General features: G+C 50.7%; 1 protein-coding gene across 3 annotated transcripts in view; it reads right to left on the minus strand.

Annotated features, from left to right (window-relative positions):
- LOC131667995 (metabotropic glutamate receptor 7-like) overlaps window positions 1–26,142 on the minus strand; it is a 54,881-nt gene that overhangs the window by 8,261 nt on the left and 20,478 nt on the right. The window contains exons 2-13 of one of the 3 annotated variants that reach the window (XM_058941792.1): window positions 22,544–22,777; window positions 21,986–22,201; window positions 19,520–19,651; window positions 14,989–15,168; window positions 10,948–11,117; window positions 5,884–6,038; window positions 4,822–4,918; window positions 4,670–4,755; window positions 2,267–2,428; window positions 1,828–1,954; window positions 1,632–1,743; window positions 425–648 (exon numbers count right to left, since the gene is read on the minus strand). In XM_058941792.1, coding sequence (XP_058797775.1) covers window positions 425–648; window positions 1,632–1,743; window positions 1,828–1,954; window positions 2,267–2,428; window positions 4,670–4,755; window positions 4,822–4,918; window positions 5,884–6,038; window positions 10,948–11,117; window positions 14,989–15,168; window positions 19,520–19,651; window positions 21,986–22,201; window positions 22,544–22,720 — 1,838 coding nt within the window. In that variant the 5' untranslated portion in view covers window positions 22,721–22,777. Of the gene's footprint in view, window positions 1–424; window positions 649–1,631; window positions 1,744–1,827; window positions 1,955–2,266; window positions 2,429–4,669; window positions 4,919–5,883; window positions 6,039–10,947; window positions 11,118–14,988; window positions 15,169–19,519; window positions 19,652–21,985; window positions 22,202–22,543; window positions 22,778–26,142 lie in introns of all 3 variants that reach the window. The other 2 variants (XM_058941791.1, XM_058941790.1) reach the window with 2 other exon arrangements.

The raw sequence follows: 26,142 nt of genomic DNA on the forward strand, positions 1-26,142 counted from the left end.
TGCGGCGTTCAAGTGGAACTCAAAGTATTCTTGTCGCAGCACGTACCCGCTTTTTCCGCGCAGCGCTCCATTCAATCTGTCGTTTCCGAGGTACGCATCTCGCGACCAAGCTTCTTATCGCGCGCGCCAAGAAGATAAAAAATGTCACGTGGTTACTCGCCCGAGCTTTCAAATATTGGTTATCGACAGCGAGGCCCCGCAAAACATATTTGTCGCGAAAATCCCCGCGCATCGTTATTATAGCACCAGCAGTAGTGGAGTCGGATGTCGGCGGAACTACACGTTTCGCTGCGAAGCGCATCGATCGCGCGAGCGAGCGAGCTACTTGGCCAAAAAAAGAAAGCCCGAGTACAGTCAAGTGCACGTAGTCGACGGCGCGGGTTCTGACATTAACCCATTACGCCGAGTGTGTTGCCTCACTCACCAGATGAAGACGGCAGTAGTGAAGACGGTGCCGAGGATGCCAATTGTCGCGAAGGTGAACGGCACGATGGCCCAAGGGCTGGTCCATTCTATCACCTCAGCCGTGAGTTTAATGCAGCGGCTCTTGGTGTCATCGGGTGCCCAGCCTGGCTCGCATCTACGGCACGAGTCGTTGAATACGTAGGCGTCCTCGCGACAGGCCACGCAACTCCAACAGCAAGGCTCCTGCAAAGCATTCGCATTTGGACACTCTAACACGTATTCAAATATTTTATACGTCACCCAAGTGAGACTGCGAGAGAGAGAGAGAGAGAGAGAGAGAGAGAGAGAGAGAGAGAGAGAGAGAGAGAGACAAGGACAAGAGGAAAAAAGTTGGCCGGCGTGCTTTGAATACAACGAGCTTGTTTCTTGTTTCGAGATGTCGGGCAGTGATTTATCTGCAATCTCAAAGCAGCAGCGGTGATGGATAAAGCAATTGCCAAGCAAGAAAAATAAGAAGCAGAAGAAGCGCAATGAATGAAGCCCCTTCTCTCTTTTTCTCTCTGACTTTCATTCTCTAGCTGGCTCATCTTCATCAAGAGGAAAACCGCTTAAAGCCAGCCGCAGTTCATCTCTTTCGTTTCTTGCTCGCAATATATATATATATATATATATATATAGCCTTATATATATATATGTATGTATGTATGTATGTATTTTTTTGTTCCTGTGCTTCCAGATTGCAAGACTGTCGAAACGTTAATAAAAGCTATCCCAAGCCATTTCTCTTGTCCGCTTGGAACAGGAGCACGCGAACACGAAAGCCCCACCGTTATACACAATACAACCTCTCGGAAAGAAGGCGAAGCGGAGAAAAAAAAAGACGGAGGCAGCAGCACCGTTCGTCTATATATACATTCCTTCTGTCGGAACGGATGGAGCAATTTTTTTCGCTACTCTCTCTTTCTCTCTCTTCGCAGCAGTGCCATGTCAATTTGCTTGCGCGACGCTCGGCCATTTGTCTATCGGCTGGCAGCAGCAGTCGATTACTGCTACTAGCGTTGCTGGTGAATTAACGAGGTGGCCGCTAATGAAAAATAAAGAGATGCGGGCACGAAACACGAGATAAGATTCGGCTATCTGCCGGCTAACGGAAGTCTCCACTGACCGCTGCTTTTTCCACGATTTACGGCATATTGGCTCTGATTCTCTCCGCCTGGCTATCTTACCTGAAAGTTGCGGATCTGGCCCAGCGGGCAGTCGTCGCTGCAGATACTCCGAGGGATGTGCTGCTCGCCCACTCCCGTGGCCCACTGCGTCATGTTGATCTCGAGGTTCAAGCTGCAATATCGTTTACGCTCAGCGCTGGCTATTCGGCTTGATGTTCTCGCGCTCACGCTGCGGCGAGTGTGTACGTATACTCACGTCTCGCGCCAGGAGCCAATGAGCGTGTAATTGTAGCGGCCGTCGTCTCCTCGCTGGTACTGATAGATGTTGTAGAAGCCATAGGCGTCGCCGTCGGCGTTGAATTTAATTTCCGTGCCTTGCCGACCTGAGAACCAAGCACACAACGCAGTCGCGTCAACAGTCTTGCGGCCTACTGGTTTGTAGAAAAGGAGGAAAGCAAGGAGGCAAGCACCTCATCGATCGACACCGAGGTTTTATATTTTTGAGCGTGAACTGCACGTATATATGTCGTGCGTACCTCACGCCCACGAACACCCAGTCCAGTGTTATCGTCGCCGGCAATTTCCTAAATCTCCCTGGGCGTCCCCTAATGAAAGCGTATCTGCGTATCGCACGTGATTTAATCGCGCTCGAGTCGCGGCGACGCGTACCGCAAAGTTACGTAATCTGGCCTCACCGATGAAGGTGACGTTGCGTATGTACTGCAGTAGCTGTTGGCCCCGGGGTGCTGGTTTAAGGCTGTCGCATAGGTGATGAGACCCGCTCGAAGTGCCGCTGTTCACGCACTCGTCGTTGATGAGATTGTGCACACTATGAGCCATCGCGTATACTGCGTCAACTGCAAAATAAAAGCAACATCGATCTGCCGTAGCCCTCTCCCTTTCTCTCCTAATCTCAATCACCACGCGACGTTTTCGATGAGCTGGAACTCTCGTTAATTCTATCGGGAATGTATTTTTCCCATCAGCAGTTATGCTATCACGTCCTCCAGTCATGAATCCCATCATAGAATAGTACGTTTCGACCCGATAAAGACTGATTGGCGTTGGTCGATTATCGCATTCTTAACGCTCGGACAGTCACAATTTTGCATCGTAGTTTGTATGACGCGATGCTTCAAAGCGGCTCGAGCAATCGCAACCATCCTATATTTTTTCTAATATTTTCTCAGCGACTTCTGCTCTCTCGCGTGGAGCATTGTTAGCTCTGATAAATGAACATTTCTATCCCTCACTTTCGAGGGCTATACATTAATTATATTACTACATTGACGCCCACTGTGAAAGGTCGAGTTATGTTTGATACATTGCTTTTCCTGCAATCATCACCGTTTTTGTGTTTATTGTTTACAATGGTCATATCAGATAAATAGCGCGCGTCCGTTTGTCAAGCAGCCATAATAAACAATAATAAAACCGAGCGATACGACAGTTTAACTGAATCAATCCGTGTAATTGATTGATTTGCACATTATGCACTCAATGGAAAAATTCCGCCGTCGTTTGTTTATCAAAGAAACGCCGCAGCAAGATTATTGCTAAAGTTGACGAGTGATTCCACAAGTATGAAGCAGCCGGAGTTCAATGAATACGTTTGACAAGTCAATTAGTCACGAGCCGACAATCGATTGACAAGCATCGCCGGGAGCGATTAAAACTCGAGCAAACTGGCATCGTAATCAAGAGCAGCACCAGCGACGCGCGATAAACGTGGAATTTAGTTTGAATATCGCTCTGAGTCGACGACGACGGAAAGACGACGGGACGGCTGAAAGAGCCGCGTGGCTGGTGAACGCAAAGAAGGGGTGGTAAACCTCGAAGGCGAGCGATTAAAGAGAGCTTTAATCCCATGAAGGGACAAACCGGCTGCTGCGACGCCTGAAATAGCCGCGCTAATCGAGGCCGCACGCCCGCTGTATCCGCGGCTTCCAATTTGAAATTTAAAACAGGCGTCGCCTCTAATCATGGGTGTGTGCACGGCCACTTTGAAATTCAAAGCGCGTAAGAGCAAGTCAAGCATCCGGCTATATAATTAGCTCGGCGCTTGTCCTTTTTTGTTTTGCGCCGCTGGCGCGAGGTGTGAAAAGTGCTCGTTAGCGACTGGATCCCCGAGACTTTTGTCTCCTTCGCCTAACTTCGCGAGAACTGTTTTGTCCGAGTTTCTTTTTTAATGCACAAAAAACTCTTGTGTCCGCAAAGGCGAGTTTACTTTTTAATTTTTCCCAGCCTCCCTCCCCGTCCAGTTTAAGTTCTTTCTCGACGTCGTGCCAATGACTTCTGATGCAAGACGCCGCGTTAACCGCTGCACTTTCCGACCGACGTTTCCCGCGCATTTACGTCATGCTATTTCTTTTTCGCTCCTTTTCTTCATTCATCAGCATCGCTCTACTGTTATACTTTGCCGAAGGAAAGCCTTTATTCGAGATACTTCAGGCTTATTAACTGTTCGTTGTAGTTTGCTCCGCATTGTAAACGTTGTTGTGCAATACGTATTACAAATTTGTTATTGCATAGATAATTATTAATTTATGTGAAATCCTGAGGAAACTAGGCTCTATTTGTTTCCGAGAGCGTTAAACTTTCGCGTCAATATTGAAGCTGTCTTAGTGTTATCCTTTCCATGAATGATGTATAATTTATAGCTTACACGTGCTCTACCATACTGGCAAATCGACATGGCCCTAGAATATCAAAGCACGCGTAGCTTGAATGTAACGTAACATCTGCGGAGTCGCAGAACTGCTGGAAAATGATCGAAAGCGAGAGTTTTTCGGCGATCTTATTATCTCCGGCGCGAAAGTTGGCTTAAAATTTTCGAGTGAAAACTTTGCGCGTACGTGCTTGGGCTGCACCAAAGTTGGAGCAAGCGAGTAAATTAGCGAAGAAAAACATTCCGTCGGATGTCAGATCGAATGATCGAAAGGCTCGCCTATAAGCGCACGCGCCCGGGGAATATAATCAAAAAACCATCAAGCGCGTCCGACCGTACTCGGAGCTGCACCACTGCGCCGTGCGATCTCGGAGCGAGTACACACGGAGTGAGCCGAGCCGGCCTGAGAGCCAGAGATAGAGAAACTTACCAACAAACGGTACGAGTCCTTCCTGTTTGTAGTCAACGAGCTCCTCAGTGCCGTTGCATCTCCGGACGGCAGGATCGGCGTAGGAGCTGAAACTGCACTTGTGGTGTTGCGACCAAAACTCGCGAAACCATACGTTCCGGCAGTTCACGTACTTGCCCGATAGTGTGCGATGCTTCACGATGCCCTCGTGTGCTCCCTCGCACTCGTCCCCCGTGCGAGGCAGCAGGTTTTTATAATAGTTGTCGAAACCTTCAGCCAAACACGACCGTGTATACTATTAGTTCAACTTTTCTCCCGTGCCTCCTCCTCCTCCTCCTCCTCCTCCTCCTCGTGTAAACTGCGCGACAAAGTGATTAATCGCTATCGCACCCCAGCTGTTTTTCCTCTTTTTCCCTTGCTTGCTGCTCGACTTGTTTGGCCCGACACGCAGCAGCTGTTATTTTTTTCACATGGACAAGTATTCGCGGCATTCACCAAGTATTCTACGCTTCGTTTCTTTTTTCTTTTTTTGTTATTTCAACCGTGCGATTGATGCGTTGGATTTTTAGAGGACTTAATTCAACTATAACAGCCTCGAGTGACTCGAATGAAATTGTCAAAAGGATCGAAAAGGCATTCTTCTTGAACGATTTTCGCGATTTTTCAACGACAACGCAAGTGCCATCGTTAAAATTTATCCTGCGCAGGCAAATCTCAAGGATGCACGTTATGATTCCTTTGTTTATTGAACGAAGTACAGCAATTGAGCGGAAATTCAAATTTTAGTTGTAAAATAAACGAGAAGCTTCGCTCATTATCAAGTGCAATGCTACCGATTGTAAGCCAAAGCGACACGAGGCGTCAGGGCGGATCGCGGAAGCGCAGCGTCATGGAATTAAATCCATTTCTGAGTCTCGTGCTCGCTTGCGCGTGCGTCCCTAACAAATCTCGAAGTATCTCGCACGAACAGTAACAAATCCACGAGTCATCGTTTCCAGCGTTTGCCTTGCTGACTCATCCTCCGCCCAGGCAAAGTGCTCAAAAAAAAAACACAGCGGAGGAAAGCGGTAGGGGAAATTTGCAATCCTATATCTTTTCGTAACACAAGCTCCGTACGACATGGCTCGATCCCATAAACTTTTTCCTCGTTTCATGTTCATTCCCGCTTCGAGTGTAACATTGAGCATATTTACGCGAGGCAATAACAACGAAGTAAAAGCAGTGAAAGAGCGTACCTTCGAGGGAGTTGCGAAAGGGCAGTATGGTGATGGCGCCTTCGGCGGCGAACTCTTGCTCACGCACTGGATGCACCTTGGCGCCCCACGAATCGCTACCCACCCACATAAAGTGGCCGGTCTTATTGGCTTTGATGGTCGCCTGGAGCAACTTCCTGCAAGCAAAAGAATCCCATCGTCGCTTTTAATCGGCGCGTACACATCGGCGACAATCGAAGGCCGAGGAGGAGGATGAGCCGCAATCGATGCTCATCGGTTACGTGCTTGGCTTGACAAATGTCACGGAGAGCGTCTCAGCTGTAAATCAGGCTTGATCTTTCAGCTGATCCCGCGAAAATCGCCACACACGGAGAGGCGCTAAAAATTGATGGCTATACACGCCTAACTGCCGCAACACATTTTTCTGTTGGTTTCGCCGTGCCAAAACCTGCCACGTGTGTGTACTCCATATCTGCGTCTTGAGTCTGATCACATCGGACTCTCCCGCATGTTTTTTTTACGGGGCAGATCAACTTTAACGCAGCTAAGTGCCATGGAAGTAATCTTCGGATTCGTAGCTGAGCGAGAGTGACACGCAGAGCAGAGACTAAGGCCAAAGATTGAATGCTCCATTGTGTCATTTCAAGCCGATAAATATATTTACTGAAGTAATTTGTCAGTGGGCCTCTCATTCAGGCATAACTGGCAGTCTTTGTGTAGACTCGCACATATATAAAGGACTAAAGTGGACGCCGCGAGGATAAGAAAACAGAAGCTAAAATATTAGTCAAGCGGTTTGTGTGTGTATGGCTTATGTACAAGGACAAACGCGACGTCGTATCTTTTGACCGCATAAAAAGCCACGCAAATTTTCATGCGCTTTTTTTCTGGCTCTTGTTCTTTTCGATGACCCGCACGTATATTCTGTGGTTTTTCCACTGGAGGGACGAGAAAGACAGTTTAAAAAACTTGAAAATGAATTGGCTCGAGTCGTAAGTCGGAAGCCGACCGTGAATCATATTTTAATGATGTATTATATTTTTATAGAGCGCGACTTTTACTTTTCACAGCATCGCCACGGAAATTATTCGAGAAGATCCATGCCCACAATGTCAAATATACCAGACATTGCTCCGGTGTGTTAGGCGCACAACTATCCCGCAACTTGATTACTTGCGAGCGGGACACAGGCATGTGAAACTGATTTTCGTGAATGCTAATTTAGTTTGACCTACATATTCGCCCTCTTGGAGGCATCGCAGAATGCCGCGCTATATTAAACGTAAGCCGTCATCGTTGTTCTCCACTGATAATCAGGGTAGTATTGGACGTCGTAAAAGTGCACCTCGCGCACAATCCGCGTTGCGCACTTACGCGAATATTCCAGGAGTCACGTCTCGGTGGAGAGGGGATCACTTTCGACGTATCCTGCACCCTATTGATTCACACGTCAGAGCCGAAAATTACGAGCGTTGATTCAATAATCGGGTCGGACTTAGTAATACAGCCGACAGGCCAGCGGGACGCGCAGGGAGCCAAGTGTTTCGCATAGTCGACGGGCCGCGCCCATTCGATAGTTAATATCCCCGATAAATTACTCGACTCGCGAGCGATCGGGCAAATGCACGGCGCAAAGGGAGAGCGAGATTGAGAGACAGAAACGAAGTCCCGAGTCGAGGCTCGTTTGTCTTCATAAGATCGACAGTACGGCCTGAATATTTAACGGGCGCGAGCGCGAGCGCGCCTCCCTAAAACGCTCGCCACTTGTCCACTCAATAATAATGAAGCGATACGCATTCGATGCCGCTTCGCCGGCTATCTCCCGAGAGGGGCGTCGTGGCGGCACGTCTTATCTCCTTCCCGCTCCACGGTCGGTGCGCGTCTTTACGAGAGTTATTAAAATCCCTCGGCTGAGCTGGCGGCGCGCCGAACGGGCAAATAAAACGGACAATCGATTTCGAGGCGCGCGGGTAGGCGGAGCCCCGATGTTATTATTTGCCGCGGCGCAATTTTACGCGGCGATGGCTGCCAAGCGCGTTCGGCGCGCGCCGTGAGCGTCTGCAATTATTTACCGACGAAAATTGTTGACAACGGATCAATCGGATACGGCCTCGACTCGGCGCTGCCTTGCGCGCGTGCAGGCGCGTTAATGTTTTAGCGGCAGCCCACGCGTCCCGCACAATGCCCCCCTCCCCCGCCGCCACAGAGAGAGCACCGCGCGACCGAACGCGAGCTTTTTATTTGCTTTCAGCCGCGTGTGCGTGGCGCTGCGAGCAGCTAATTGAATGGCGCCATTTTTAATCATTGATTACATTCGCTTGAGCGACTGTATAAAAGCTCAGTGCTAATTGGAAGTTAAATTGCAGTGCGCGAGCCTTGCATTATGAAATTCTTCCAGCTGCTTCAGCGAAATTGGGTCGCTCTTTTTTGTTTCATCGAGTGATTGACTCGGACATTCACTTGATGTTTATGGCTCCAGCATCCTTAAAAAGGTGATAGAACAAACGCAATTACCTCGGCAGACAAGGTCAAAAGTCGCTGTACCCTACGAAGCCAGCGTACCCAAGATGTGGATCGGGACATATCAGTTAGTCACTGCAAGTCGGCGTTCATTACCGTCGTAAAAGCCCGACCGACGTGCAAAGTGTGTGATAAGCTGAGTCGACGGCGGTGCTTCCTCCGCTGCTGGCGCGCGATAAAAAGAAGAAACTGCCTTTTCATGCGTACACTTAGCCATCGATCAGCCGAGTCGTCGGCTGAGTCAATTTCCGCGAAAAACCCGGCAGGAAAAAAGCGCGCAAACGAGCCGGCTCGAGGCGGAGGTGCGAGGGACGAGCTGCATTTTGATCCGCATTAAATAAACGAGTACAGATCCGGAAGAAATCCCGCGCGCACTTTCTCCGAACAAAGAGCAACGACGAGCTGCGCCTCGCGCGTCGACCCTCGTCCTGCAACGCTCACTTGCTCTCGCGCTGGAGAGCACACCTATTTTCCGCTCCCTTTTATTTCTGCCTTCGTTCAGGCTCATTCGCGCGCGCGAATATATAGAATATAGAGGATAGAGATGGAACTGTTCAATCGCAAACTGTCACAACGCCGTCGACTGCCACGACGATAATTTAATCCATTTACGATTATTGGATAGAGGCGCGGAAAAATCGGGGGTTTTGTCTAGCGAGTGTTATCCGGGAACGCGAGCTTGTCGCCTGAAACGAGCGCGAGGGACGGCTACTGAGATCGCAGCTCCGTTGATACGGAAATATTGGCGCATAATTCGATGATTTCTCACCCTCGCGCGCTAGCGCAGCTTCTGCCCCTCGCTCGCGCAGATAACGCGTTCAGTACGCGAGCTATTCCCCGAGGGAGTTTATGATAACGGAGAGTATAAGGAATGCGTTTACGCGCGAGCGGAAAAGGCAATACACGAAATCACGGAATTTAGTGTCGTCGGTCAAAGGAAACGAATGCGGTGAATTCCAATTATTTTTTTTTTTTTCGCGTTTGATCATGGCGCTCCCCAACGCAAGGGAGCTCATGTCAGCCGTGCATCACAAGTCTGCGATTCGGAGGAGGGGGAGAGATGTTTTGATCGAGGCGCCTTTAAATGCGTTAAATAACGACGAGTTCCGGCGCGATGTTGAGTGCAGTCATAAACGCCACGGCGGCGTCTGCGGCTTGAGCTTCTCTTTTTATGAGCCAGTTGTTTACTCTTGCTGCCTAAATATCGGAGAAACGTCAAGCGCAAGACGTTCCTCGGGCTCCTGTCTTCACACCACTCGCTGTTTCTGCACGGTTCGCCGCGAAAAGTATATTTTATCGTGATTCCCAGCGTGTCGCTGCATCTCTCGCGCGCATACCCATCATTGATTCAGGGAAGTCCGCACGGTGATTTGTCACGGCGGAGAGATAACCGAGAAGCCTCGGGCGATGGGCATCGAAAGCCGGTACGAGCTCGAGATCGCAAAGTGGTTCGGCCGAGCCACTGTTCTTTTTCCACTCGTCGCTGCACTCGGTGACGCGCGGCGTATCGCAGGCGCAGCTGTTCCTTTCGAGCGGGGCGTCGCGCATTTTTCAGCCCTGGCGTCACGTACCTCGCTTTCCCGCTCGCGCTCGCCGTCGCCCTCGTTGCCGATGAAAAATTTACGGCGACGCGCGGCGGCTAATCGAAAGGGAATTCGATCGTCTTATCTGCTCCAGTGACGTTAGCGCGCGCAGGCGCTGCCGACGAGCGGGCGTGGGCGTCGGCATCCGGCGCGCTTTAGCGGCGAATTCCCGAGTCGCCGCCGATGACGAATGACGAGACTCGCAAGTGGAATACAAAGCGCGAGCGCGGCGAACGATTGGCCTCGATACGTCAATCGCTGGCGCGCATCAAATCGCGTCATGGCAGCGCGCCACGCGAGATCCAGCCAAGTCAGAAAATTACAGTGTCGACGCGTCTGCCGGGTTTATCGCGAAGAAAAGAGAGAACGGGGCGCGCGAGTGGGCGCCGCGCGCATGGATTAATCTCGAGCTCCGACGCGCGTGTGTGTACAAGCGACATTATCCTCAAGGCTTTACGCGCGAATTAATTGCGTTGTTTGTTTGAATGCTTGCAAAACGGCTACGTGAGCCAAATGAACACGCTCAACGCCCCGCGATGATCTCCGCTTAGAGAGCGAGGTCTGCCGCGCGGAAATGTCATCGCTCTCGTCGGATGAGCGAGCGCGGGCGCGAGCTGCGCGTCTCCACGCGGGGTATGGCGACGTCGAGAAAAACGATCGGGAAACAGCAGGGACAGAGGGCCTAGAAAGAGCTCTCGATAGCCCGCGCCGCAGCAGAGTCGAGCGAAAGGCAGTGGATGTAGTTTGGCGCGCGACTGGAGTCTGGCGCTCGCTCTTTGACTCGTTGCGAATGGGAATCACGTGTGCGCTTTCCAGAGAGAGGATTTTCTTGATTTTCATTTGCATGAAAGCCTCACGTATACAAATTGGCCCGTGAGCGCAAACACAACGGCAGGGCCGCGCAGACGGATTAACCGCGTAGTTGGAGCGGCGCTATGCTCGCCGGACATAACGAGCCGCGAGTCCAGATGCATTTACTGACCTGATGTTGTCCTCGTCGACGAACAGAACGACGCCCCTTGCGTTGCGCTTAGTGCTGAGGTGTTCGACTATCCGGTCAAAGTCCTCGGGCTTGGCGTTGCGCATTATTTTCTCGCTCACCGCCACGCAGATGTTGTTCTCGGCGGAAAGCGACACGAAGCTCGCTATTCCCTGCAACACACGTACAAACACAGTCATGTACATAAGCGCACACGCGCGCGCGTCGCGCCGCAGAAATCCACAGAGCTGCACGGCTCCGTTTGTTAGTTTTGCACGCTTCGCCGACTGCGCGATGTACTACATCCTCTTTCTCTCCCTGCCCGAGTCCGCCTGCCCTCCTGCGCGCGAGAATCGATATCTAGCCTAGCTGCAAAACGCCGGGGATAGTGCTAGAACAAAATGCAGCGCGCGCCCCTTCGGGTAGAAGAAAGGAGCGAATTGCTTCTTCCCCTTTGGCGGAGCCAGTCGCGTGTGCGGGCCGCGCATCGGCGAGGCTTTCCGCGGGATGAGACGGAGCACTCCCAGCGCGGACGGCACCGGTACTCTCGATTATTCCGTAGGCTTCGTTATCGAAAACGCGCTCGGCTCCGTTTCCAAAGGCCTTGCCTCCTCTCGCGGAATCAACTCTGAATTTGACAGGTGCGTCTGTGCGCGATACGTCCCACCGGGCGACGACTGTTGCATCAATAGTGGACGAGTCGATGCCTGCGGCGGACATAATGATATGCGCTTGGAAACTCTTGCTCCCGTTCCTCTGTGTCCGGCCGGTTCGGAAAGGCGCCCAAGCGCGCCGCTCTGTCGAGGCAACTTCGCTACAACCCCATTTAATTGTACTCTTTGTCCTGCCTGCGTTTGCCCGCGATGTCGCTTAATCTTTTAATGGCTGAAATAAACTCGCGGCTCTTCCCCTTTCTTCTCGGCTGCTTTCCCCATGTTTACGTTTTGATACTGTCGCGACTGGGTAAATAGAGTTAGGCCGCGGCGGATGCTGCTGCTGCCGCTGCCATCTAACCCGCTGGGATTAATTAAAAACATTCAAACAACTGTGTCAATACTACTTGTAATTTATTCGAGCGATGTGTCATTTATTCGAGCCCATTAAAATTTGCACGATCGCGCTGGTGAGATAGTGCCAGAGACGGCATCGCCACCAGGAAAAGAATCGTGGACAACGAGGACGACGACGACAAGACGAGGTAACGTAAAACTAGTGGCCGGAAAAATAAAAAATGGAGAAAGAAGACAAGCGAGAGACTCGATAGAAGAAGGATGTGGTTTAGTCTTTACAGCCTTTAGAAAGTTATTTCAAAGATAAAACCCAACCCGTCGGAGGGTTGCCCCTATCAACTTTGTCAAACTCGCTTCTCGCGCACGACGGGGGATGAATACATCCTCGGAGTTTCGATTGATTGAGCAGCGTACATGCGCGGGCGGCCGAGCTTTGATTAAAATGTTGAAAAATAGAGCGCTTCGGTGTTGCCAAGCGACGTGACTAATTCACGTGAGCCTGCGGGGGAGATATAGAGAGAGTCGTGGGCCGGCCGCACCGTCGCGCTCAACGGCTGCCAGCCTTAGGGGCAAGCGTTAAAGCCTTACGGAATTTCAATCTTTCAGCCGAACAATGCCGATCAGATTGTCAATAATGCCGCGATGTTTAATATCAACTCAATTCCTGTGGCCGAGGCACGCCAGACGGTCGACACCACGCCGTCGCGATTTTCGTGTCAGTCGATCTGAACGGGTATTGAACTACTGTACTGCCTGCGCTCGCTCGCGTTATTGAGTAGAGTTCGTCCATTTCGGGCGTGTTTGCCGTAAGTATCGAAGCTTCCTCGTCGCACCAACTTATTGTCGGCGTATTGTTCTTTTATCAAATAGGTCTTTTGTAGCGTCACGATATACAAGCGCCAACAAGGCGGTAAAAAATTTAGAATCCACACGCGAGCCGAATTGTTCGGCTTGAATCGAGCTAATTGTCAATGTTGCGACACTGCAAAATATGAGCTTTTGTCCATCGCCAGCGGTACGTGATTATATTTTCAAAAAGTTCAATCAAAAAGTATCTTTTTCCGTTTCTCCTCACGTCCCGTCCGACTGTTATTTATTTGGAAAACCAAGAGGCAAAAATTACGTTCGCGAGAAAGAGAATGGAATAAGAAATCCAAATAATGCGTGAATACAAACTGCAGGGCGACGAGGTCGTTGCGCGTGAAAGATCCGTGATTATTTCAGCGGAGCAGAGAGGAAAAATGGTGTGTAACTGCGAGCGAACTTGGCAGCGTAAAGCTACTCTCGTATTTCACTTGTCTCTGCGCAAAAAGCGACCGTAGGCTAAGTGATAATCACAGGGAGCTTGATGAGAACGCAATATCCAAAGAAAGCTCGTAAAATCGATGGAGTATCGACGAAGGAACGTTAACATTAATAGCGACGAGTTATTAACGGTTATAGATAGCGAACACTGGAAACCGGAGAAGCTTTCTCTCTCTCGGCTTGAGGCTTCCTATTAGCCGGCCAACGAGAGCTGACGTTGTAACAGCAACGGCTGCGGCGGCGGCGGCAGCAGTCCAGTGAGTTGACGTTAGAATGCGGTGGGGTAATTAGGCCCCAACGGGGGGTTCATCTCGAGGCGCGACTGTTAGCGCGAAAATTTTCTAATTTAACCGGCGTCGCGGGCAAAGCTCGAGAAGATATTCCGGTCGCAGTCGTATCGAGGCGGCTAATTATCGAGAACTAGCGCGGGGTTCGCTGGGCGGTGTTGCGCGCAGCCAATTAGCCATCGTCGATAGACAGCTGCGTACACCAGATAATGAGATAATTTGGCTGCTCCTAGCGTCACTATTTTTTGAGCCTTAGACTGGCGCTGTCTGCTATGTGCTCGAACAGAGCGCGCGCGGGCGCGAGAGAGAGAGAGAGAGAGAGAGAGCTGGATCGATGGACCAATTACGTAGGGACCGGACGGTTGCTGCTGCCCCGGACACAAAAACGGACGTACGTATTATCGCTTTTTCCTGGCTGGCAGCTTCTAGTCATCGTCGATTTGTCAATATTTTCAGATAGCGTGCCGACGAGTTTCGGACAAGTCGCACTAGCAGTAGAAGTGACAGTCAGGCGCAGTACTGACCCACTTTTTTCTCTCTTTCTCTCTCTCTCTCTCTCTCTCTCTTTCTCTTTCGCCTGACGCCGCCACTACCACCGTCGCTAGAGACGTGTCGTCGTCGTCGTTGGCGCGTGTACACGCTATTTAAAGCCCTCGCGCTGCTCGTTCAATGCGCCCAGTTGGACTCGGCTGCGACTGCGACTCATTACTGGCTCGGGCCAGCTCCGGCAATTTTGCTGCACTCCGCTGATCATCACGGCACGCTGAAATTTCGAGCGCTATTCAGCGCTGTTCACGTCCGATTGCCCTTGTCGCTTACGACGCGGACCTGCAGCGCCCAGAAAGCGGCCGCGAAAGGGGCATTCTCGTTCGGCCGCACTTGGCCTAAGCGTATCCATCTTACTCCGCGTGTTTCGGTATCGCGTGCGTGAACGGCGATCAATCAACGCTCGACGCATTCGCCGCACGAAGTTTCCGGCGAATGAAAAGCTCCTTTCTCATCGACGCTCCGGGCGTCTTTGGTCTTGTGGTAAATAATACCGAGAGCTTAGATTTGACGAGCCGCTACGATGGAACCGAAGAAGCCCGCAGAAAGAAAAAAACAGCTCGAACCAAAGGCAATTGCAGCTTCGGAAACGTTATGAGAGGCATTACGCTGATAAAATTTGTCGAGCGAAAGCAAGATCTCTCTCTCCCTCTCTCTCTTTCCACGAAATTCCCGGAGAATCCCCGCTGAATTTCCAATTTACTTGATTCTTGACTCTGTAAAGAAAAGAAAAAGTCCATCGGCAGAATACACAGGGAGCGATTCAGCAGGCGGGCAGTCGAGTCGAGCGTGTAGAGAGTCGGAGAGAGCGAGAGAGAGGAGTAGGAGGAACGAAGGACCAGAGAAAGGAAGGAAGAGCGACGAGGAGGAGGAAGAGACTGAAAATGGCGGCTTACCTTTTCACCGTATTCGCCCTCGACGGCTACCGTAGAGACATACTTCCAGCCAAGTCTGTGGATGACCTCGACTATAGCCTGCGCTTGGAAATTGTCCGGCGGCACCACCCGGCTGAAGTACTCGAAACGGCTCTTGTCCGACAACTCGGTGCTCGTCGACGCGTAGCTTATCTGTGGAATCTGCAACAAATCATATCCAATCTTTCTGCTGTCTTGACGCTCGCGTGTACCTCTACTTTTACATCTACCTGAACTTTCTGGTTTTTGCTTTTTTTATCACGCCCGTGGACTATATCAATCAGCTCGATAGAGATTACACGAGAGAAAGAATGAAAAAAACGAGGGAACTGGAGTAAAGCAAAGAGAACATGATTCAATTAGCGGTGTAAACGCCCGATGGATGGATTCAATTCTAGTCGGTCGTGGCACTTTGCGCTCGGCGAGTGATTGCCATCGTCGTGTAATTAAACGATAGCCGCAAGTCGTTCACGCGATTTTTCTTCTTTTCCCTTGGCCCGCCGCCGCACCTAAGCGATAGTCTATTTTTTTCAAATCAAGAATTTCGTGCAAAGAGTATATATGGCACACTGTGTCTGACAATCAGTTTCCAACCATACAAGTGTCCCATCCAATTTCGTTGTTTGTTTGCCGGCTAGGTCAAAGCTCCGACTTTCGAACGTGAGAAATAAATGCGCGGCTCGCTGGGCGATGCATTACGGCTTGCTCGCGTTCGTAGATTTAAAATCTACTGGAAAGTAGTACCCGTCGACGATGACAAGATGAGAAGGAAGAAAAAAATAATACATACGGCCCACGCCTGCATGCGCTCAGGCTCTTTCGCTCTGTAAGAGAGCACTACTCGTTGGAAATGCAAATAGCGAGTCGAGTGCGAAAAAAAGACAAAAAACAAAAAAAAACAAAAAAAAAAAAAAACAGCGAAGAAAAAGAGAGTGGAAGAGAGGTAAAAAAGCAAGAAACGAAGAAGCAGTTTGCACGTGTGAGAAATGAAGATGGTTTAGCCTCTCAATAATTCGGCGCACATAAGGAGAAAAAATAGGCCGCGACTGGTATCGCGATTCCCGGAGGAAAGAGTCGGGAGCGTGCGCGACTTCTCGGCGAATTTGAAGAGAGAAAAACGACGATGGAACGAGTGAGGGAGGAACAAAAGGCAGTTACACGACGAGGGGTCGACGAAACTGAGAGGCATTGAAAGAGCTCGCGCGACGACGACGACGACGACGACGTCTCTTTTGAGAGAGAAAGAGTGAACAAGAGAGAGGGGGAGAGAGAGAGAGAGAGCGGGGAACAGTGGCAAAAGTGCCCGGGATAATTCGTCGTCCCCTCGTAACTTTTTGAGCGGCTGAGAGCGTTTGGATAGGCCCGATAGTAACGACGATCGATCAGTGAACGGACGTTTTATTGCGTAGAGCCCCGGCGTAATTCCGTTTTCATTGAGAGCAGAGGCGCGCGCGCGCAAGATGGGGAGAGAGAGAGAAGAAAGGGAAAGACGAGAGTGAGCTTGAGATAAAGAGGCCAAGGGAATTAGACTTTCATTCAAGTTGTTATTCCAGTAGCGCCAGCCGGCGAATCAATGCGCAATTAAACGCTTCGAGCAACAGCTCAGCTTTTTTTACTCCCACTGTTATCCTTTCTTCCTTCCTTGTTCAGAATTCACTTATTTTTGCGCTTGCTAATGCATTTTCATTATTTAAACTCCGTCCGACAGAAAGGGAACTCGACGAATTAAACAGCGAGCTTTTCCACGCATTTGTCCCCGCCTCCTTGTCTCTCTCGCTCGTCTAATTGATACGGAATCATTATTATTGTCTTCGGTGCATTGACCGGTCCTTCTACGCGTTTTCATTATTGTACATTATTATTATACGTTGGACGCCGCTTTGTTTTTTGATATGACGTCGATTCACCGATTGGACATGCATTTCGTATGGATGTCAAACAACTCGTGGCTTGTAATTCATCTGTACCCGTGTGCTCATATCACTCGATGACTCTGTTGTTTGGTGAATGTTGCTGGAAAGCTTGGAAAGTACTAAACATTAATCAATGTTATCAAGTATTTTTTAAATTAAAACCACTTCAATTATTCTCATCATTTCTTTTCTGAATTGACACATATAGCGTTGAAAAATAACTGCTATGGATAATGTTCGTACGTCAATCGTTATTGTCTTCGTACTTACATCGTTGGTCATTGTAAATTATAGTAACCTGCACCTTTTACGAATTGCGTTTAACGTTATCAGCGTTCATTAATTATACATTCTCCCCGAAAAATTCTATTAGATTTCATATAAGTAGTCAGTATTTCATTACGCAGGACTATTATTTTATTTAGTAAGAGGGGAACGCCATTTTTGCCCGAATAAGCTGATGGCTAATAAAGTGGATTATAGATAAGTCTTCATTTTCATTGCGTGCCACCGTTGTTCGAGAGGACAATGGAGTGAATTATTCAAGCGACCATCGCATTTCTCGAATCATTCGAGCATAAATTTCATCTCTTCTTTCTTTCAACGAAACACTGCCGCGTTTGTATGCAGTTAGCGTTGTCGCTGTGACTACGGACTCGTGTACGGCGTATAGCAACAAACAATTATGAAGATGAGCTTAGATGTTGCTTCTTGTAACGCGCGCACGTATTCAATCTTTGTCAATTTAGCCGTGGAAAAGTCGTTTTTCTCATATCTATCTCTCGTTTTTCCGACTTGAAGGCGTAATCCTCGGGAGCTTATTTCCTCTCCAGCTGCCGCCGCAACCACTGGCTTTATGTCTGGGAGAGACTCGCGAAGCAAAGGATGTGCATAGGAGCGCCGTCACGCCGCTGATGCTTACAGCTGGGCATGAAATTTTGAAAGCTGCGCGAGCTCGCTAAGGAGATAGCGAGAGAGAAGGGTAGTGCCATGCGAGCTAGCCATAAAGTGAGACATTGCTTCCACTCGCGAGATTCCAGCGATAAAATCCATTTCCGTCAATTAACTTGGCCTGCCGGCAAAGTCTTGGTAATTGAACTGTTTTCGCGCCTCATTGATATATATGTCGTTCATTCAACGCCTAATATTTCACGCACGCGCTAATATGTATATATATGTTTTTTTTTTAGACAAACCACGCCTGAGTTATGAGTGTGCTTGCGAGGAACAAAATCGAAAGATCATCAATTACTCTTTCAAAGTGTCGTTCGTGTAGCCTCGCACGTGATTTATCATGCTTATACTTGTCACCATTTATTGATTATGAGGAGTGTTAAGGAAAGGAAAAACGAAAAAATGAAAAACAATACACGTGACAGTGGTGCACGTATCGATTCAAAACACGCACGCGGCCCAATTAGCGCAACGACAATAACGTAAGAAAACGAGCTAGGGACTCTCGAAAAGGAAGAGCGAGAGGGGGGGGGGCACAGAAAAATAATGATCCTTGTGAGTTCGGTCATTAGTCAAGTTCAAGCCAAGTGTAATTTCATAATTTTTCCAAGGCGGCGTATGAGCAAGTGGGCGAGATAGAGGGAAAGCTGTATCCGGGCGCTTTTGAGGGAAACGCCTAGAGAAGAGGCACTTGGGCCGTTGGCGCGCAAGTGCTTGCTCGACATCTTTCGAGGGGTGGGGCGGGGGCGAGAGTGAGCCAGCGAGCGAAACCGGGGTCTAGTATATCGTGAAAAGGCCGAATGCTTTGCCAGCTGTATCAAAATGATCCGGCGGAAAGGAAATGGAAACAGCGGCGGCATCGGCGTCGAATGGGATCGAGTGGCGAGCGTAAGAGAAGCTGCTTTGAGTGGCCTCCGGATTTTTCTTTGCGAGCTAAGCTTTGATGGATCACGCCCGCGGCAGCTTTTCATGCTGGCGCCGAGCTATCGTCATTTGTTGTCCGCGTGCCCCAGCCGAACGCCGCTCGTCCGTCAATGAGGCGAGCTTTCGCGGTGGCCAGCCCGCGCGCCAATTAATTTCGAAACAGTGCACGGGCGCGCGATGATTTGCCGCTGCTAATAGCGCGCGCGCGCCACGACGAGTGTGCAAACGTTCTCGCGGATAAATTTGCGGAACGATCCTCGGCTGATTTTGCAGCAGTTGCGAACGAGCGAATTGCGCTATTATCGGCTGACGCGCTCATTACGCTGCGAGCGAGGTGCGCGGTTCGCAGTTATTGCGAAACAATGCTCGACTAAGCATACGGCAATTAAAAGAAAAACGCCCGCGCGCCAGATATTAATTTAGCTTCATTCCAATTAGCGCGCAGTAAATAGAAACCGGGGGCGCGCTCCCGCGTGCGGCGACGAATAATTGGAAAGATTACTTATTTTTCTTTATCCAGTTACGGGCGCGCGGCGCAGTTAGGGAGATAAGGCAAACAGACGCGAGCCGATAATGCGCGCGCGAACCGTAGCCGCACTCTCCCCCACGGCCGGACAATTTATCGCGGGCGATGCGTCAGCTTTATGAAAGTCGAGATTGGAAGCGATCACGGCGCTGGATGGAAAAACTCGAGCGAAAATAACGTGGATGGAAGAGGTCACCTTGAACAGGCGCAGGATGTTGGCGACCATGATGGAGACGCCGCTGAACGATGCCCCGATGACACCCGTGACGGGCTTGTGCGGCTCGTAGATTGGCGTCTTGTTGTTCTCGCACCTGTACTCCGTGATGTCCTGCAATCGTACAAAGGGACAGGCGTGTGAGTGCGAGCGCAGACGTAGTCGAGAGGTTGGCTCGCGTAATAAAGCCGCGCGCCGAGCGTCGGGGGCAGAGCCAATTAGTCAGCGGGCGACGACGGCGGCGAAGAAAAGGAGCCCGGGCCGAGCGAACTTTAAACGAAATAATATCTGCGAGCGAGTTTCCTCGATGGCGGGCCGCTGTCGGCGTACAATGCTCGCGCTCGCGCGCGGCTCATTTCGAATGCGCGACTAAGAGCACCGCCGAGGGGATTCCTCCCGTGCCCCACTCCGGCCTATGGCGTGCAGTGCCTCGGGCGGCGCGATAACAAACAGCCATCAGTGTCATTACACACAATGCATTGTTCGCCGGGCAAGCTGGAGAAACGAACTTGCCATTAATTGCCCCCGCACTGCTGTTTCTCCCCTGCCCCCTCTCGGCGCCTCATTGTGCCCTCATGGCGCGGCCCAGCTTCTTTTCTTCTTTACCTAATGGCCGAGTTTTCTTGCCTCGACAGCCTGTTTTTTATCCCAGGCATTTGCATTACAAATTTCAACTTTTAACGAGTTGCCTAGCTCGCAGCCCAACGCTACGCCTCGGCCGTTCTCATTTTCTCTGTAAACACGCTCGGCAGATCGGATTTTGGCTTACCTTTTGTCTGCTTCGGCTGCGCGGAGATACGCGCCGAGAGCGACCGACTGGTGGGAGGAAAAGAATATCAGCCGGGAGGCTAACTTGCGCGCTTGCGAGAACTCGCCGATTTGAGTGTCATCGACTCCTGGCGGATCCGCGCTCGCGCGCGCGCGCGCGCGAGAGAGAGAGAGTCGCTCTCTCAAAACGTTCCGGCGCGAAACTCCATTAAAACTTGAAATTTGCAATGTAGATGCCCCCTCGACGAACCGCCAGTGTACAGGTTTATCGCATTAAACGCCGCTTCACACAAGTCGCGCGAGCTTGTTTGAAAAGCCCTGCAAGCCAATTGCGCTTTTTTCGGGAAAACTGCCACACCGAGTGAACAAGCTCGGCGGCATCGCGGCCGAAGATAAATGGATTATAAAAGTCGTTCAAGTCTTAATGAGATATCTCGGCGAGCTGCCGGGGCTCTCGTGGGCATAGAGACGCGCGAGCGCCCGGGACGCCGGCAAAAAGAAAGAAAATCCGCTGAAAAGTCGATCAATCAGAGAGTGCAATGTCGTGTCGATCTATCCCGCGGAGGATAGCCGTCGCCCCGGCGCTCCGCAGCCGCGCGGCAGCCGCGGCGAAAAACTCCGCAGCCGTACGTACGGCAGACAGGTGCTGCGCGGGAAAGCCGGCCTCCGACGTGTCTTTTATCCCGCGCGTCGACGCGATGAAATGCACGCCTCGGCTTCCGTGACAGGCAGTTTTTGAAGTTTACGCGGGGCTGTTCGCGTCAGCGCGCGCAGCTGCTCCGCGCGCCGGAATGGACTTAATCAACCGGTCGTCCGACGCGTCCCTCGAGCCAATCAATTTTCCAGGGACGCACTGCGATCTGCGTCTCTGCGCGCTGTTTAATAAGTCAGCGCTCGGCGCAAATCACGCGAGCAGCCGGAGGTTTCCGCAGCATAATATATATAGGCCACATTATTACCGGGCGGACAAACGGCATCGAGATGAGCTCTCCGGCTCTCCTCTCCCGCGGCTCCTCGTCCAAAGCCAAAGGCGGTTCGATATTTCAAGCTCGGCCAGCTGCTGCTGCTCCTTTATTCAGCCCGTAATTGAAGCTTCATTAAGCCCGAATGAGGCGTCTTAAGGCGCACTCTACTATCAAATTTTGCGCATTTTCTAGCTCGCTGCGCTGCGCTAAAATGCAATTTCGCGGTACAACCTTTGCCGGCAATCTCTCCATCCAATGCATACTTCAATTAATTTTCTCATTACCGGTCTAGCACGCAATTCTTACTCATCGGCTATTTCTACCAGCCGAATATTACGCACGTTACACATCTATTAGCACGCGAAATATCAACTGAAAGCGAATCCTGCAGCGCTTGTAAGTTCATAAAATCCCTATGAAATTCAGTCGTTTGCAGTAATTGCATAGCTTGCTGAATAATTTGTTGAGAGATCAAAGTCATTTTGCAGTGGAAAGTTGAGTCGACGTTTTCGACAGACTAATTGAAAATCCTTTCTTTCACCTGACGTGCGCTAATGAAAGTTGATGTAATTTCAAGGCGAACAATCGAATCGAGCAGTCGAAAGCTGCTTCAGCTTGCGCGAAGGGGCACAAATTTGACTGGGAGAAAAAGGCTTGAGTGGCTGCAAACGAGGATTGTTAGTCGGCGGTCATATATAATCGGAGCAAGACTGACCTGATTCATGTAGGACCTGACGAACTCCATGCTCTGGTCGAGTGCGTAGGTGTCGCTGCTGCACGAGTCGAGGATGAGGGCACCGAGGGTGGTGTTGGGCAACAACTGCTTGTCCGCGTTTATCTGGTCGAGGGCGTAGAGCATCGCTTCGAGGCGTTGCACTCCCTTCTCCTCCTTGACCGCACCGCACGGCGGCAGGCCACTTGGATTAACCACCTGTCATGGCAGCGAGCGTGCGATGAGCGCCAATGTGCCTGTGCCGAGTCCGGTTGGGGTGCGCGCAAACGGCTCCCTCCGCCAAATGAATTCGAGCAAAAGCGCGCCACGCGATAATTGGATTGGTCGGAACTTTTTAATGAGTCGACCTTGGCAACCAGAACAATAGGCAAGAACGGAGCACGAGAACGAGTGCATACGGCCAAGTTTGGACGAGCTGAGTTTCTGTTTATCCCCCGCGGCGACTAGTCAGTTTGCGCTGTCGTCCTCGACGAGCAAAACGTAGCATTGTGTCCCCCCTCCCCCCAACCTACGACCACCTGCCCAGCTGGCAAAGTTTACCTGCTCGTGCATGGGAAACAAGCCACCGAAGATAACGTCGCCAATGATGCGTATAAGCTTTGAGCCGTCCTCCACGCCATTGTAACGGCCGTTGCTGGGGTAGCCCGTGCAGCAGCGTTCCGACAGGAGCAGCATCAACAGCAGCGACGATGACACCGCCGCAGGCCAGCTTCTCATCCTCGCGGTAGTGGCGGCCCGGCCCGGCCACTGCGATTCTCCGTCCTACGAGATGCACTGTAACAAGCCAAAAGCCAATTCAATTAATTCAACGCGAACGTGGATTTTGCTTATGTGATTCGCGCTTATGGCGCTTTACTGCTCGAAGCTGAGCAAATGGGGACGGCGGCAGGTCGAGGGTGAGCTAATTAATTACATTCTCATTGTAGCTTTCGCAGAAGTACGCAATTTCCCAGAGTGCTCATAAATTTGACAAAGCTGTCGTTAGTCTTCTCAAGAAAATGACAGAATTGCAACGTCGAAAGTCGCACGTCGGGAGCGCTCGTTACCGAACTTTTCTATTCAATTTATCCCGTGCGATTTCTTCGTGCTAACGCCCAGCCCCTTCACTCCCTTCATTATAACCCTGGTCGGGCGCGAAGTATCGCTCCAAAAACATATTTTTTGAGCTTAGCGGCAGCTCCAAAGCGCGCGCACGCGCGCACGCGATCGATGAACCAATTCCGATACGGAGGGACCAACTGTGCTCTTACTTGCCACGGCGCGGCCGCGAGGACCCGTAATACAATCTTATTCAGCACCGAATTAATTGGAGCACGGGCTAGTGCTTCGAAATTAAAACATTGTCGTCGAAATAATCGAAAGGAAAAACACACAGAGTTCGAGCTCTCACAAACGGTCGCGCCGCGGCTAATGAGATTTTCGCCCGCGGGCGCGCGCCAGTCGCTTTGATTATTATTGCAATCTAAGTATCGCGGCACACTCGGCAATGGGGCTTGCGCGCGCGCCGCCGACGGGGCTCAAGTAGTTACGTGGGCAATTAGCGCGAGCGAATATTTCCTTTGGCGCGAGCTTTGCGCGGACCGCCAGTCCAGTTAGCACGCGCGGCTCCTCGATCGCATTCGATTACGGCCGTCTACTGTCGTCGCGAGCGCGGTGGCGCGCAAGATACGCCGCGGCCGCGACGAAAAGATCACCGAGGCGAGGCTAAATGAAGCCAAGTCGAGGGAGCGAGTACGAGCTCCTAGTTGGCCCCGAGACCAATTTCGCTTCGTTTCACGGATAATTAAGTGCTTAGCCACGGTAATTTTAATCGAGGCGCCTCTCGTTACTTCAATCTCGCGCTACTGCCTGGGGAAATTGAAACCCCGCAGACGGAGAAACGGGGAGCGCCAATTTTCGTTTATTGCTTAGCGACCCACGAGAGAAAGAGCAAACGCAAAGTCGACGCCAACGGGACTTGACATTCCTTCTCCTCCTCTCTTCTTCCGAAACCTCGGAAGCGCCACTGCCGGTACGTTATGTAGAAAAAGAAGCGGGAGAGAAAGTCGCGAAGCAGTGTACAAATTTTCCGAATTCGTCGAGCTGGAAAAGCGCGTTGTTTCGTTCGCGCTAGTCTTCTTATGCGTAAAAACTGTGCTTGACGCTCGGCAAATTATTGGCTTGAAAATCGATTCGCACGAGAGCCCGCCTCCGGAGGACTGCTTTATCGCGAGGTTTCAATTGTAAATCGCGGGACTCGTGCGTGGAATGCCATTGTCTGCTGCGTCTTCGTGGCTGCACGTATTCGCGCTTATATGCCTATGTAGCTGCCAATATACCTATATTTTCGTTTAGAAGCCGCGCGACGTCGATTCTCGTTAGTAGCGTGTGCGCCATCGGCAGCGTGACTTATCGCGGGCTCCAGAGAAATTCCATTAAATACAGCGAGAGAGGGGGGGGGGGGAGTCAGATGAACGGAAGAATACACAACGACGAGTGTCTACAGTCGAGGATATCTCCAACCATGATGTCCGCTTTTGCTTTTTAGCGGAGAATTATCAGCTACGCAATAGCAAAAGCTCCTTGACGACCGCGTGCGATGTCTACAGCCTAGCGCACCTGGATAATTAAATCAGCTGGAAGCAGCGTCAGAAGAAAAAAAAAGACTACGCAAGAGTAACCCTTGGAGTGCAATTCACCTTTAGCTATACTTCAAGACAATCTCTCTTGAGAGAGGAAGCGGTGAGGCATGCAGGCAGTGATAGCAATAGGGAATATCGATTCTTCGGACGTCCCACCGCTTAATGAACCGTGTCGAGGCGATGCATATTTTTAGCGGCAAACTCGTTGAAAAATCTTCTGATAATTGCCTCCGACCCTCTCGCGTTGGCTGTGAAAAAGTTTCGAGATAACAAACCAGCAGCAAGTGGCTTTTCGTGTAATTTTCACTTCCTCTTATTTATTTTCGAGAATGGAATTGTAATTCAGTGACACGAGAAAGTACATTTTTCCAATTTTCGACTGCTCGCAGATAAAAAAGAAAAAAACCGAAAGAGACAGATGAGCTTGTCTGCGATGCTCTCGTTTGATATATTCATGTGACGGCATCAAAGCAAAGAAAGCTGCTATCTAATTCAAAAGCGCGCCTGATTTTCGAAAACACAATAACGCAAATCCCTGCGCAAATCTGTCTCCGGTGGCGAAGTCGAGAGAGAGAGAGAGAGAGAGAGAGAGAGAGAGAGAGAGAGCGCGCGTGTGCGCATTACACATTCAGCAGTGGTAGAAGTCGCAGAAGCGGCGAACAAACGTGTAGCCAAGCTGATTTCAATGCATCTTCATAGACCGGTCCGCGCCATTTCCGCCAACTTTGAATTGCGCATTTTTCTTCGACGCTGCTCGCTGACGCAAAAAGCCGCGCTCGCGCGCCACGACACTCTCGCCCTCGAGCGCGCGAGCCATGAATTTTCGTGTTTTCCACGCGGCTACTCGACTGCAGAGTTGCAGAAGTACGAGGCGCGCACCCAACTGTCGTCGTTCCTTTGCGAATCAACGGCCCGGCAGCACGGAGAAGGGTCAGCGAAAAAATGGAGTAATCCAGTAGGCCGTCGCTACAGGCCGCTCGCTCGCTGCAGGATTAAATAATCTGGTTAGTTAAAAGTTTTAATAAACGCCAGAGCCTTTCGCCTCTGGCACACGTGAGTGACTGATAAATTTCCCGCCAACTGCGTGCTGCTAAGCCAGCGATGCAAAGTTAAAAGCTGTCGGGGTCGCGAGAGTGGGGCCTTTGAGCGTTCTAGGACCGTTGATTTTTCTCCGAGAGAGGGAAGAAGGAAGCTCGCGCATGCGCCGCGAGATGACAAAAAACAAAGAAAAGACACGTGCCATCCGACGTAGTAAAAACGGCTATTATAGCCAAAGCCAAGCGGCGCATGTAGTATATGTAGTATATATACATATATATATGTACACGTGCGAGAGCTTTTTTTCCATCCGTAATTTTTTGCCGGGGAGTCTTGGCGTTCGCCAGCATTTGTTTTTGAAGGCCATTCGCGCGCACAGAGCTGCTTTTTGCTTAACTCGGTGCCGCTGCGGAGGCTGAGCCAGCGCTCCCGTTGTCAATTTTCACGAGCTGGACTTCTTCAGCTCGGGGTCCACGCTCT

The sequence above is a fragment of the Phymastichus coffea genome, unplaced genomic scaffold (assembly GCF_024137745.1).
Source record: "Phymastichus coffea isolate CEN01 unplaced genomic scaffold, Cenicafe_Pcof_1.1 PCOF00072, whole genome shotgun sequence".
In the NCBI taxonomy this organism is placed as follows: domain Eukaryota; kingdom Metazoa; phylum Arthropoda; class Insecta; order Hymenoptera; family Eulophidae; genus Phymastichus; species Phymastichus coffea.